Here is a 13425-nt window from a genome sequence, read left to right as displayed (position 1 = left end):
AATGTATGCAGAACGTAATTAATAGTGGTAGTTAGTGTAATTAGGGGATTGAAATTATAAGCTTAATAGTGGGTTATTATTCAGATAATTATCATAATAATTTAATTAGTGAAAAAAATCAGAAATTATGACGTAATCGCTTGATTATCACGTCCACACATATGGCAGACACACTAGTTGCCACCATGGACGGTGGATTTTGAACGTGGACTTTATGGGTAGGGTCCACGCCAGCCTTATAAACATTTTACTTACCTTGCTGGGAATCCAGGTGGCCCGGATACGTGGGATGGGTATTAAAAAAATTAATTTTACCAGAGAGGGAGGGTCCGGGTGTGCGGTCAGCTCCACGTTGCTCCACGAGCAGAGGAGATTAAATGGGGAGGCCACGTGCAAGGGAGGGAACGTCATGGTGACGTGGGAACTGAAACTTCTCTCCGATGATTATGTCATGAGAGTGGGAGTGGGAACCGGTGCCACTGGTTACCATGTAGTCCACGTCAGATGACTTTAATTTTCTTTTTGGATGTAAAAAAATAAAAATTACTGAGTGGCAGTGCTGAGGTGTTACATGTTTTAGTGACGTCAAGGCGCATTCTTACCGTTCGACGTCGAAGTCAAAGTGACGCCATGGTCATTTACTGCCATGTTGTCCTTCTTCCCACGCTAATGCACGGGCAAATATCCGGTGCTTTCGAACCACCGTTGTATAATAACTTACCCCTCCACGCTCCTCCTTGGTTAGTGTTCTCCACGCTCTTTGTGTAGTTCCAGTATATTGTATTATTTGAGTAGCGCGTGGTTAACACGCGCGAAAAAGGAGGTGAAAAGGTTTGGAGAAAAAGTGTATTAAAAAATGGAGAAGTGACGTGAGCAAAAGCGCTCTCCACTCTGCTTTTTATAAAACCACTTCTCTTCTCCCTCCCCTCTTAGCTCCCGCTACCACTCCTCTCTCTTTCTCTCAAATTTTTGTAATTTTCTGTCCTCCGGCGATGCAAGGCCTACGACGGTGCTCCGACGACCTCCTCCACCTGGACTTATCGCCACCGCCCGCCTCCCCTTCTTCTACCTCCCTCTCCATCGACGTGGCCGAGTCCGCCGAGACTCGAATCCGCCGCCTCATTTCCGAACACCCCGTCATCATTTTCAGCCGCACTTCTTGCTGCATGTGCCACGTCATGAAGAAGCTCCTCGCCACCATCGGCGTCAACCCCACCGTTATCGAATTGGACGACGAAGAGATCGACGCCTTAGCAACCTACTCCACCTCCACCACCGCCACCACCACCACTCCTGCTGTCTTCATCGGCGGCGCCTCCGTCGGCGGCCTCGAATCCCTCGTCGCCCTCCACCTCAGCGGCCACCTCGTACCTAAGCTCGTCGAAGTCGGCGCTCTTTGGGTATGACTTTTAATCACCCATAGTCACTCACTCACTCCAATATCCTCTAATTTATCCCTTTAATTGAAGATATAATCTTAGGGGTACGATGGGAAAGAAAAAAAAACAAAATAATGGATCTATGATTTTGGAGTTTGGGTTATGGTTGGTGGTGAAATCAATAATTAAAAACATCCGGATGCTGCCGGAAAAGGAAGAGAGGTGGCGGATAAGTCCGGTACGGTGGCAGCAAGTAGACTTTTTTAGAATACTCGCGGGAGCATGCGTGGCACGTGGTGGGATGAGGATTGGGTGGGGTCCCATATCACTTATTAAGCAATCAGCACCGTTGAATGTGTAGACTTTTGTATTTAGGGGATTTTCTCTCTATTCTCTTAATCTATTCCATTCTACTCTCAATTTTATTTACATTTATCGTTCTTAATATGGGAATTATTCATAAATTAAATAATAATAATTCTTGGAATTGAAATTGAGTGTAAGACGAGATTACTTAAACGGTAGGGAAATTCGATCCTAATTCCAATTTGAATGAGGAATATTAGTGGTGCTTTGAATTAGGGAATTAAATGCGGAAAATAAAAATAAAGGAATATGGTTGGGTGGTTTAGATTAAAGGGAATTTAAATAATTAATATTATTAACGTTTATTTTTGACAATGACGAGGTAATAGTAAGGTACTACTTACTGTACTATAGACATATAATAATTTAACTTACCAGATTATGTGTTTATTTTTTTCGTATAATAATAATATTGAAATTCCATTAAATGATGGGAATTTAAAATACCTTCTAAAAGCATATGATAAAAAAAAATATAGATAATTTCTCGTTAAATTTGAAATCCTAATATCATATTATAAATTAAAATATCCTAATATCATATTTTTGTTTTTTTTTAATTGATAATTATTAATGTTTTCATCACAGGATGGGTTTTGAAGAGGCATTGTTTAACAAAAGTGCTAATAAAGACGGCGCCGCCGCCACTGCCGGAGATATAACCGGAGATTTTCTTGGCGCCTACACAGCAAGATCATCGTATGTTTCAGAATCGTGAAATGATAAACGACATGTCGAATAATTTGGATTGTTCTTGTTGTTCGAGATTTGAATTGCACCAGAAGACGACATGTTGTAAAAAATGGAAAGAATTGAAAGGACATGAAAAATAAAAATTTAATGGGTATATTTTGTATTTTTCACTTATTTAATGAAATAAATATTTTTCTCTTTTCACTTATTTAATGGGTATATTTATATTGAAACAAATGATTGGAATTAAGATAAAGATAAAATTTGAAGACAATTAAATATCTAAAAAGCATGAAAATTAATATTTGGAAATTTATAAAATAAAATAGAAAAATAAAAGCATAGGACTATACGACAAATCGTTTTAAGGGTTTAGGGAAAAAGAAAAGAAAGAAGCTGTACGACAAATCGTTTTAGTATTTGGGCTTTGAAATTTCAACTAAACGAGAAAGGAAACTCGGAGGCCCAAATTTCAGCCCAATTAAAAAGCCCAAAAAGTTGGAGGGTGAAATAAAAAGAAATTCAGATACCCAATTTCATACTACCCGCCTTCAAAATTTTCACTCGGAGAGAGATAAATTCGTGGTGCCGGCGCGGGAGTTGAAGAACCGGCTTGGATAGAAACCGGTTCAGTTGAAGTTGTTGGTGAAGAATTCAACCACAACAGTTCACGAACAACGTCCATTCATATCATCTCCTAAGGGCTTTTGAGGCGTTTCCAAATTGCGAACGAGGAGTTCAGGTTTCCTTTGTTTTTTTTTTTTTTTTTTTTTTTTTTTTTTCTTTCCTTCTTTATTTGATCATTGCCAGGAGATCAATCTTTGGAGTGTTCATTGTGCTAATCAAACAATACGTTCGATGTGGATCTTCCAGGAAAAGTGCTGCTGCCGAGTCCGACACCTCGTTTGATCTACGCAAGTAAGTATGTTACCTCGTTCAATCTATCAAATGAAAACCTCGTTCAATCTATCAAATGAATTGAACGATTCGCGCTTTAGTGAAGTTGCTTCGTTATCTCATTCGAATTTTAGAACTAAGTATTACTTAGAACAGTGTCCAAACTTTACTCGGTTAGGAAGGGGGAAGAGAAGTTTGTGGCATGTTACCTTGTTTTATGATGTATAATTTATTCCATGTCGTATTTTCTAGATTCTGATCGTTATTTGAAGCACACGATTAATAATCAGTATTAGGCTTGAACTTTTCAAGTGTAGTGCGTTTTTCATCAAGACAGATTTTATCTTATTTTACTTTTTCCCATTGTAGTGGCTCAACAACACAGAGTTATAATACAGAATAGCCATGGTGAAAAGCTTGTTGGAATCCTGCATGATACCGGATCAAGCGAGCTCGTTATTGTTTGCCATGGATTTCAGTCCTCGAAGGTTTTATATATTAGATTTTTATATATGGTTCTGACTCGATTCTTTTCTTTCTTGGTATGAGTAAATTATCTATCTGTCTGCTTTGACTCACATGATATGTGAAAGTGTCCTCCCACGTGTTTTTCCATTTCCATTGAGAAAACTACCTTAAGGTACTTTACATTGTGTTTTTCAGTTGTGATTTTGTTTTTATGTTCAATCATAATGTGTTGTTAAGAATGTTGTTGAGTTCAAATGAATAAAGATTAACATTTCTGGATTTGTTCGCGTTGCATTGCATTAGAGGTTTCATTATGATGACGGCTTGCTATCCTTTTCTCTTTCAAATTCTTCTCGATCTTGGTTGACTTGATATTATGAACTGTCATTTGTAGGATCGCATTCCTATGGTGAACCTCGCCACTGCTTTAGAGAAAGAAGGGATGAGTGTTTTTCGTTTTGACTTTGCTGGAAACGGGTAAGATCTTAGGACGGATAATGGATGAGGTAATGTAGTTTTGCATGTTGGAAAAATCATAGAACACGTCTCTTCACCTTATGATTTGAAATTTTTGGTTGAAGTTTACCAGTCTGATTAACAAGAAGGGTGATCCTGTAAATGTGAAAAGTTGGCCAAATTTACAATTGTATTCTTATATATCTTACTTTAACGATGTCAATTTTCCACCATTTTCATTCTTAAAGAATTAAGCATATTTATTTGCTCCAAAGCTGAAGTTTCTAAAAGTTTCTTGAAGAAGTATAATACTATCAAAGCTTCTCCGTGTTTATATGTCCATAACTTCTGTGGAAACTCTTCTTTATAGACCGTCGATTAATCTTTGTTCCCATGTATCTTGCATGCTCTAATGCATATTAACTATGTATAATGGGTTTTTGTTATTGAATCCGAGCAACAATCTTTAAGAAAAGAAGGTTATTGTTATAGTTTTGGTTTCTGTTTACTTTTTGATTCCATGATTTGTTTCAAATACAGGTTTGGGTCTGCTTCTCTGGCTATTGTGGGCATTAGGAATAATATCATTTGATACAAACATTTATCCTCAGTCTCAAATGTAGATAGCAATGGAGAACCACGTTGTTTAGTTCTCACGTATCTAAAAATTATTGCTTAAAAATGCTCTATGTTCTAATTACAAGGAAAACCATGATATGCCATAGAAAGTCCCAGTTGCGTACAATTTTAGATCGAGCACCCAAACAACTTTTTGTTCTATGTTTGGCAGAGAAAGTGAAGGTTCATTCCAGTATGGCAACTACCGCAGAGAAGCTGATGATTTACGTGCTGTTGTGCAACATTTCCATGGAAAGGAACATACAGTGACCGCAATAATTGGACACAGTAAAGGTCTTTATCCTTGCTCATTCTGGTGAAATGAATCTAGTATAAAGTGCAAATTTTGTAGTTTGTATAATTTATTGAAGACATAAATCAGCACTTTGAAGACATTTCCATGGGAAAGAACATATGTTAACCGCCAATTTACTTGTTATTTTGTTGCAGGGGGGAATGTAGTTCTCTTGTATGCTTCAAAGTATCGAGACATTCATACAGTTGTTAATATATCTGGCCGTTTTAACCTTGAAAGAGGGATTGAAGGTCGCTTAGGTAAAGAGTTTTTGCAAAGAATTAAGCAAAAAGGGTTTATTGATGTCAAGAATAGGAAAGGTAAGCCATCAAATTCTAGTTTCTGTTTCAACATCACCGAGATTCCACAAAATGACAAAAGTTCTTAAGTGATCTTCTCCGTTTCTGCTTTACAGAAACATTCCAGCTTCCACATTATAATTAGAAACTAATTTCTTCTATTTCATGTTTTTGTAATCAGGGAAGATCGAATATCGTGTCACTGAAGAAAGTTTAATGGACCGACTAACTACCGAGGTTCATGCAGCATGCTCAGCAATTCAGCGTGACTGTAGGTGAGGGATGTAGCTCTTCTATTTAATCCTTTCTTTTAGGATCATGACAATGGAATGAATGCTGGGCTGGGCCACCTCGAATGGCATGAGCCATATTCTTAATAACTTATCCAATTAGCGCGTATTAACCGCAATACATGTAAGTCGAATGGAAAGTGGTGTTTCTAGTGGAGGACGGACGGACCTCCTGCTGGAGCCCGCTATACATGTAAGTCGGATGGGAAGTGGTGTATCCAGTAGAGGACCTGGAGCCCGCTATATGAAAAGCAAGAGAAACCCCACTTTAGATTGGTTTGATTCTTCATTTTTATTCACTTTTCTTCTTCAGGGTTTTGACGGTTCATGGATCAATGGATAAAATTGTACCAGCTGAAGATGCTGTCGAGTTTTCCAAGTCCATAGCAAATCATGTTCTATGCATCATGGAAGGGGCTGATCATGAATATACTTCTCACCAAGATGAATTGGCTTCAGTTGTTGTGAACTTCGTTAAAGCTAATCTTCATCTGCACAAAGATACAACCGAGCCGCAGCTGTGCAGAAAGCCCGACAGAGGTGGCCGTTCCTGTTTGTAAATCTCAGTTCCTCCTTCAAGATGTAAGAACAAGAAGCACTTTCTTTGATTGAGAAGATTTTAGTCAGATTCCGATGTTATTTCCAAACTTCTAATCACAATTTATACTCTGATGGTGAAATTTGTAGATTAGATGATAAAAGAGATGATTCTAGAAAAGGGTTGCACGCACAAAAGGCATCTTGGCAGTGGGAGTAGTCCCGATCACTACACATCAACAAAGGGTTTGGTTTCTTTACAGAAAAGAAAAGAAGCACGCGACAATGAGAGCGAGAAGGTCTGAGTTACAAGTGGCATTACAAAACTTGAAGAAGCAAAAAGAAAAGTGCAGCAAAGAACACCCCAACCCCAAAGTAGAAAGAAGAATGAAAGGGGTTTCTTCATGAACCCATAACTAAAAACTTAACAATTGAAGATTCTTCTTCCACTTTTGCAGGCGATCATTCTCAGAGACAGTACAAGCAAGGCAGTGAAACTGATGGAGCCCACCAACAAATACATGGCGCATGGCGCATGCTACTCTGTTTGATGATTATGCCTTACAAATTTGAGGTAACCTCATTTTTGTCTTTTTTCTTTATTATTTCTTTCTTTCTTTCTTTCTTTTTACCATGAATCTTAAGCTTCTCGTTGTCTTAGGATTCATTTGGGTAATATTTTTGTTGGTTGTTCTAAACTTTTCTATTTTTTGAAAGGAAATTAAAAAAAAAATGATATATTGTCTTTTTTACAAAAATTAGAAAAAGAAAAAAAAAGTTTGACTTCAATTTCCGTATTGAAACATGCTTGTCTATAGTTATTTTTAGTAGATTATGAATCTATATTTCATACAATTTCTTGTCATTTTGATTGAAATAAATTCCGTAGAATAAGGCACAGTTGAATCATTTGAAGAAAAAATATTGGGATTATGATTTGTAATTTATAGTAAATTCTTAATCTCTAAACTCTCTGAATAATAATAATAATAATGAGAATTAAAAATTAACAAAAAAAAAAAAAAGAAAAAAAAAAGGAGAAAGACCGGCTGTAAAGGTAAAAAGGGAAAATGTAGGGCTCCTAAACCGAACCTCATATCTGACATTATTCCAACTGCCCTTCCCTCCCACGGCATTGTCACGCCCTCCTCACGTGCCTCCTAATTTCCCTCTACATAATTATTACATTAATGCATATTAATCAAACACAGCTTAGGGCGCTGTGTGCGCGTATTCATTAATCACTTTCTCCTAACTCACTACAAAAATCAATGTCCTTCTTTATTATTATTATTTTATTATTTTTAAGAGGGGGGCTATTAATTATTTGTGTCACAAATCTGACACGAAATGTTATTTATTTATTGACCTAATAGGGCGACCCAAGTGTTTAAGAACCCATTCATCGTATTAACTGGAAGGTTAAAAGAAAATTACTGCAATTAGAGTGAAAAAAGGAAGGTAACTTTTAACCCAAATTATTTCCCTCTAACTCCTCAATCACTCATTCCTTACAACCTCAATTTCTTAACTTTTGCTTTTTTCTTTTTTTCTCTATCTCAAAATTTCCGGAAAAAGAAAGAAGTACAAAATAAAAACAGACAAAGAGGGAAAAAAATATTATATAATATTTGTTACCGACTAATTAGAGAGTGAATATCCAGATCTTGATTCGGAGATCAACCTTGCAATCGGCGTCGGAGACGGGGGCTACCGTCGGCTGTTTCCCCTTCGGCGGTGTTCCTTTAATTCCTTCACATGTCACTCTGATTCCGACCTTTTTGCTGTTCACTCCTCCGATTTTCACCTTCACTTTCGTATCCATCTCGATCGTCAGAGGGGCGCCTCCTTTCTTCTTCAGATCCGATCTGAGGCTCGTAACGGAATCTGCGTCCAGATCTTCGGCGCCGGACATTAAGGATCGGAATACCGTTTGGTTCTTTGTGGCGCTGGTGAAAGCCGGGATCGAGCCATTGGCGAGGAGGACGGAATTGGAGAAGCAGGAGAGAGTGAAGGGGTCGTAGGCGAAGGTGATGTGGGAATTAGGGTTGAAGGATGAGAGGGTGAGATTGAAGAGGGATGAGACGTGAGAGGCGGAGGAATCGGCGGCGGTGGTGAGATTGAGCTTTGAAATTCGGAGGGAGGAGATTGTGAATTGAGGGCGGTGAGGGCGGTACAGGACGTAGAGGGCAGCGCCGGCAATGGCGGCTAAAAGAGCGAGCCCTAGGACGATGATGATGGTCCAAAAGCAGAAGCAGCAGCAGAGATTGCGACGGCTCCGGTGGTGATTGCGGTGGTGTCGGTATGGAGGGGGACGGTAGGGCTGTTGACGGAACTGTGGTTTCCCACCGGAAGCCGGTGCGGTGCCGTTGGCGGCAGGTGGGGCGGCGGAGCCATTGACGGCCGGTTTGGGGGGAGGGTGGGCGCCGTTCTGCATGGCAATGAGGGGCTGATTTGAGATCGGATTAGAAAGGGGAATTGGGAATCGGGAGATTGAGGAACAGAGGAAGTTAAGAAGAAGAAGAAGAAGAAGAAGAAGAAGAAGAAGAAGAAGAGTAGAGAGAGAAAGAGAGGAGGAGAGAGAGTAAAGACTGTGGAGCGAAAAGTTGTTGGTTGGTTCAGTAGAAGTCACTCAGAGAATTGGGGGTTGGGGGAGAGGGAATCTGTGAATTGCTTGGATTGCTTTCTTTCTATCTTCCTTCTTCCTCTTCCCTTTCTCTTTCCCTCTCTTAACTTCAATTCCAAGCTTCCTTTTTAACCCCTAAATCTAAACCCAACTTATTTCAATACAATTACTATTCTACCCTCCAACACATATAACTAGAGTATGATAACTAAACGTGAGTGAGAACAAATTATGTTAAAATGATTCCACAAATGGGGTTGCAGTGACTAGGCCCGGGCGACTGTTTACAAAAAACACAGGTCTCCGCAAAGTTGTAACACCATGTATGGGGACTGTGCCGGAAGGTCAAGGAAGTTGGTGACCTAATGACAGAGGAGCCAGCGATCGAAGCCCCGGTGAATGGCGGTTGTAACTATAACGGTTCTAAGGTAGCGAAATTCTTTGTCGGGTAAGTTTGGACCCCCGCGAAAGGCATAACGATTTGGGCATTGTCTCGGAGAGAGGCTCAGTGAAATAGACATGTCTGTGAAGACGCGGACTACCTGCACCTGGACAGAAAGATCCTATGAAGCTTAGATATGTTTTTTAATTAGTATTTTGTTTTTTATTTTTGTTTTTTTGATGTTGAAGATTTATTTCAAATTAGTCTAATCTCAAAGTCCCTGAAAGTACTTGCAATTTCAAACAAAAGTCTAACCTATTTAGTAAGTTGTTGGATAAAATTAAAATTAAAATTAAAAAATGAATAAGAGCTGACCTGGCAAGTCAAGACATGTGAATGGACAATGTTACAGAAATGGGAGGCGGGGCCCATGCATGTTTCTTCTTAGATCCAACGGTTACAGCTTACAATTACCATTTAAATTACACCTTCCGAGCAGTTGATTGGATGATGGCAGTAATTAAAAATAAATAAATAAATAATGGAATGAGTGGGGACCAGTGATTAGCTCACTAATCCTAATCAATTAATCAGTAGGTTGGATAGATTTGCTTAGACACAAAGTCAGTAATTACACTATTAAATTACAATAATTAAGAGCTGACATTTTTTCCTTTTTTTTTTTTTCAATGTAATTATTTTTACCCTTTGAGATGTACTTGAACCACCGACACTTTTTCAGTACAAGCCCTCCAGTAAATCAAATAAAATAAAATACCAATTATCTCCCTTTTTGTTTTCAAAATAAACCTTTAAATTATTAAAAAAAATAAACAATTCAATATTCTTTCATGTCCAACAATAATTGAGTTATATATCGAGGAAAAAAAAACACATATATAGGAAAGAATAAAGATTTCTAAAAATAAAAATAATAAAATAAAGCTTACACTGATTGGATCCAAAAGAGCTGGAAAAAGAAAAGTACAGAGTAGCTTCGAGTAGTCAGACTGTACTTATGAAAAGCAAGGTAAACAGTAAATTATAAAAATAAATAATAATTATGATATGAATAAAGTTTAATCCATTTCTTCTCATAATTATTAATGGTTGATTTTTCTTGTACTTTGAGGCATAAAATATTTATCTACCTAACAATCTACATTTGATATGATATGATATGATAGCAATATTTTTTTAGAAGAATAAATTTATTGAAATTAAGTTTACCTAAACTTTTCAGGTCATGAAGACGTGTTGCTTTCTAGTCAGAGGACATATTTCGGGGTTGCAAGGAATCCAATAAACATGGTCCACTGCAACAGAATTGGGCCTGGCCCAGTTGTTGAAATGGGCCAACATTTTGACCTATGTTACTAGGAACCCAATAAACAAGGTCCATTGCAACAGGATTGGGCCTGGCCCATTTGTTGAAAATGAGCTAACATTCTGCCCTATGTTACAAGGAATCCAATAAACAAGGTCCATTGCAACAGAATTGGGCCTGGCCCAGTTGTTGAAATGGGCTAACCTTCTGCCCTATGTTACAAGGAATCCAATCAACAAGGTCCATTGCAACAGAATTGGGCCTGGCCCAGTTGTTGAAATATGAGTAAAGTAGGCAGAATAAACTGAGAATAATATATAATTAAAGCTAAATGATTTGGAAGCATTAAACTTTGGAGGTGGATTTGGGATCCATTCCTTTAGGGTTATCATACGTTGAATACAAATGGCCTCCAATCGGCCAGGCTGTTTCAATTGGCACGTTACTTCCACCGCAATTAAGCATAATATGCTTTTCCAAATTTAATTATTTTCCTTAATCTCAACCGTTCATATTCAATTGCCAAATTAAACATTAAAAACAAAATTTGTCGTTACCCGTTTAACATTTACTCTAATAATCTTTTAAAATAAAATTTAATGGCTCAGCCCAATGTGAAGAGGCGGTTTCCCCCACGAGCGACATTTACATCTATTTCCCAAACTACCCCTCCCTCCCTCCCTTTGGCTATTGTGCCGATAAACTGACCTGGCTGTCAGATTTGGAAGGTGGAACAATAAAACTTGAAAATAGGTGAAGGACATTAAAGAAAATAATTCCGGAAATAAAAGTTACAAAGAGGGAAATAAAAACAACGCTAGATCTGCTTTTCTTTTCTTTTCTTTTCTTTTCTTTTTCTTGTAGGCTTTAGGTGGTGGAGTCCATTTTATAAAACTTGAAATTTCAAACTAATCCTTGAGAATATAAAAAATTAGAAATCTCACCCCAAGACAATTGAAAATTACTTTTATTTACCTTGCCTATTTCGCATTCCCTCTGCCGACAATCTCCTTGTACTTGAGTATGGATTCCAGCCTCTGCAACTTCAACTGTTGCTTGAATTTGTTGATGAAGTCGTCCGCCTTAGCGTCCACTTCGTCGTCTATTTCCGTCATTTTCTCTTTTCCTTCTTTCACTGTCGCTGGACGGCGACTCTCCACGATTTCATCCGCTTCGAAATGCGAGAATGCAGATTTCGAACTCGCCGATTTCTTCATCTTCCTTGCTAATTTCGTCGGAAACTCACCCGCACTCGGCATCGTGTCGGATTTCGTCCTCGTGAAGTGATCGCCATGGAGTTTGCTGTAAACCTCTTCCATAGACTGTTCGTCATCTTCATCCTCCTCTTCCTCCACTCGTTTCGACTCATCCTCCCTCCGACGGATCTGGACATCCTCGATTTTCTGAACCGCAGGAACAGACGGAGGCGGAGATTCGAAAGACTCCTCGGATTTAGAGCCATAGAAGTTAAACTTGAGCCGCTGAAGCATAGAAGGAGATCTAACCAGTTGCGGATGTTCGAAATTACCGTAATGAGTGTCGATTCCAGGCGATTTATCGAATACAGTTTCCGGCGGCGGAGATTGGAAAGACTCCTCCGGTTTGTAGCCTGAGAAACTAAACTTAAGCCGCTGAAGTACAGAAGGAGATCTAACCAGTTGCGGATGCTCGAAATTAGCGTAACGAGTGTCGGTTTCAGGCGGTTTCTCGAACACAGTCGCCGGCTCTTCGGATCTATAAGCATAAAGATTAATCGATTTCAGCCTCTGAAGCATAGAAGGAGATCTCTGGAGATACTGAGGATGGTCAGGGTCGGAAGGACGGCGTTGAGTAGGTCCTTGAGGGCCGCCTAAGTTGGATGCAATAGCAATGGTGCCGATCACAAGGTTGAGGACGACGAAGAGAACAGTGGGAGTGAACCAACTGTTGACGGAGGTCCATATGGAGAGAGTGGAAGAAACCGATTCGGCGAACATGGCGGAAGCGAGGCACAGAGATGGGAGAGGAAATGGGAGTGAGAGCGNTTTTTTTTTTTTTTTTTTTTTTTTTTTTTTTTTTTTTTTTTTTTTTTTTTAATGATTATTTTCCATTTCGCTAGGTGGAGATGTACGTGGCTGTTTCTTATTGGTCTGTGAGAAACAGACAAGAAAGAAAGAGGTAATGTATAGGTTTCTCTCTCTTTCCTTTTTTTTTTNTTTTTTTTTTTTTTTTTTTTTTTTTTTTTTTTTTTTTTTTTTTTTTTGGTAAACGTGAGGTCGTAATTGGCATTTACTAAAGTGGGGTGATGGGGACAAGGCATCAACTGCGGCCAGTGACTACAAAACGCTGCGTTTTGTGTCATCGTCATAATTTGTCTTTTTAACTCTTAATTAAGAGACTTTTTATTGCCAACATTTCCTACGTTGGTCGTACGGTCCGTTTTAATTGTCTTTATTTTAAGGGTTAATTACGGTGTTATTTTTAATGGCTCAAAACTTATCTATTTTTAATTATTTATTAAATAACTTTATTTAAATCCAACTAAAACATATTTTATAATTTAAAAATATATTTTTTTTTTATAAAATTCACATAAATATAAATTTAGTATTTTTCTAATAAGCCACGACATAAATACTTTTTTTTAGTTATGTGCTTTATCATATAAAATAAAATTAACTAAATAAATACTTATTTAATATTTATGTAGTTATTATATTTTATTGGCTAAAGTGAGCTACTGCTACTTTTGTTAATAATTAAAATATTGGACACTACAAGTTGACTTTTGGAACATAAAATAATACTCATAC

The 13425-nt window shown here is 38.1% G+C and overlaps 4 protein-coding genes across 8 annotated transcripts; 2 read left to right on the top strand and 2 right to left on the bottom strand.

Annotated features, from left to right (window-relative positions):
• The first annotated feature begins 948 nt into the window (after positions 1-948).
• Positions 949-2586, top strand: LOC111797304 (glutaredoxin-C6-like). The gene is made up of 2 exons (XM_023680283.1): positions 949-1400; positions 2334-2586. Exons 1-2 carry the CDS (start codon positions 993-995, stop codon positions 2343-2345), a joined length of 420 nt encoding a protein of 139 aa, XP_023536051.1. The 5' UTR covers positions 949-992; the 3' UTR covers positions 2346-2586.
• A 409-nt stretch (positions 2587-2995) lies between these two features.
• LOC111796948 lies at positions 2996-8044 on the top strand. 5 transcript variants are annotated; one of them, XR_002815447.1, is made up of 11 exons: positions 2996-3180; positions 3312-3356; positions 3705-3823; positions 4198-4280; positions 5050-5171; positions 5328-5492; positions 5653-5746; positions 6075-6343; positions 6449-6597; positions 6757-6872; positions 7963-8044. XR_002815447.1 is itself a non-coding variant. In XM_023679768.1 (9 exons), coding segments are annotated over exons 2-8 (825 nt in total). In that variant the 5' UTR covers positions 2996-3180; positions 3312-3355; the 3' UTR covers positions 6322-6343; positions 6449-6640. The 5 variants fall into 5 exon arrangements, 3 of the variants coding, with proteins under 3 accessions (XP_023535536.1, XP_023535535.1, XP_023535534.1); XM_023679768.1 differs by lacking the exons at positions 6757-6872; positions 7963-8044 and having other exon boundaries at positions 5050-5165; positions 6449-6640; XM_023679767.1 differs by lacking the exons at positions 6757-6872; positions 7963-8044 and having other exon boundaries at positions 6454-6640.
• LOC111796949 (NDR1/HIN1-like protein 6) lies at positions 7714-8935 on the bottom strand. Its single transcript, XM_023679769.1, has one exon. The coding sequence runs from the start codon at positions 8733-8735 to the stop codon at positions 7944-7946; it is 792 nt and encodes a 263-aa protein (XP_023535537.1). The 5' UTR covers positions 8736-8935; the 3' UTR covers positions 7714-7943.
• A 2441-nt stretch (positions 8936-11376) lies between these two features.
• LOC111796947 lies at positions 11377-12658 on the bottom strand. Its single transcript, XM_023679764.1, has one exon. The coding sequence runs from the start codon at positions 12607-12609 to the stop codon at positions 11614-11616; it is 996 nt and encodes a 331-aa protein (XP_023535532.1). The 5' UTR covers positions 12610-12658; the 3' UTR covers positions 11377-11613.
• Positions 12659-13425: the final 767 nt, after the last annotated feature.

Source organism: Cucurbita pepo, chromosome LG06 (genome assembly GCF_002806865.2).
Source record: "Cucurbita pepo subsp. pepo cultivar mu-cu-16 chromosome LG06, ASM280686v2, whole genome shotgun sequence".
NCBI classification, from domain to species: domain Eukaryota; kingdom Viridiplantae; phylum Streptophyta; class Magnoliopsida; order Cucurbitales; family Cucurbitaceae; genus Cucurbita; species Cucurbita pepo.
Note: the sequence above shows the minus strand (reverse complement) of the source record. Positions and strands in the feature narration are given on the sequence as shown.

Bases quoted from the DNA above. Each gene is read 5' to 3' on its own strand.
- LOC111797304 (XM_023680283.1), top strand. From the start codon at position 993: ATGCAAGGCCTACGACGGTGCTCCGACGACCTCCTCCACCTGGACTTA.
- LOC111796948 (XM_023679767.1), top strand. The intron at 5,172-5,327 runs GTCTTTATCCTT...ATTTTGTTGCAG, and splicing joins AATAATTGGACACAGTAAAG to GGGGGAATGTAGTTCTCTTG. The intron at 5,747-6,074 runs GTGAGGGATGTA...TTTCTTCTTCAG, and splicing joins GCAATTCAGCGTGACTGTAG to GGTTTTGACGGTTCATGGAT.
- LOC111796947 (XM_023679764.1), bottom strand. From the start codon at position 12,609: ATGTTCGCCGAATCGGTTTCTTCCACTCTCTCCATATGGACCTCCGTC.
- LOC111796949 (XM_023679769.1), bottom strand. From the start codon at position 8,735: ATGCAGAACGGCGCCCACCCTCCCCCCAAACCGGCCGTCAATGGCTCC.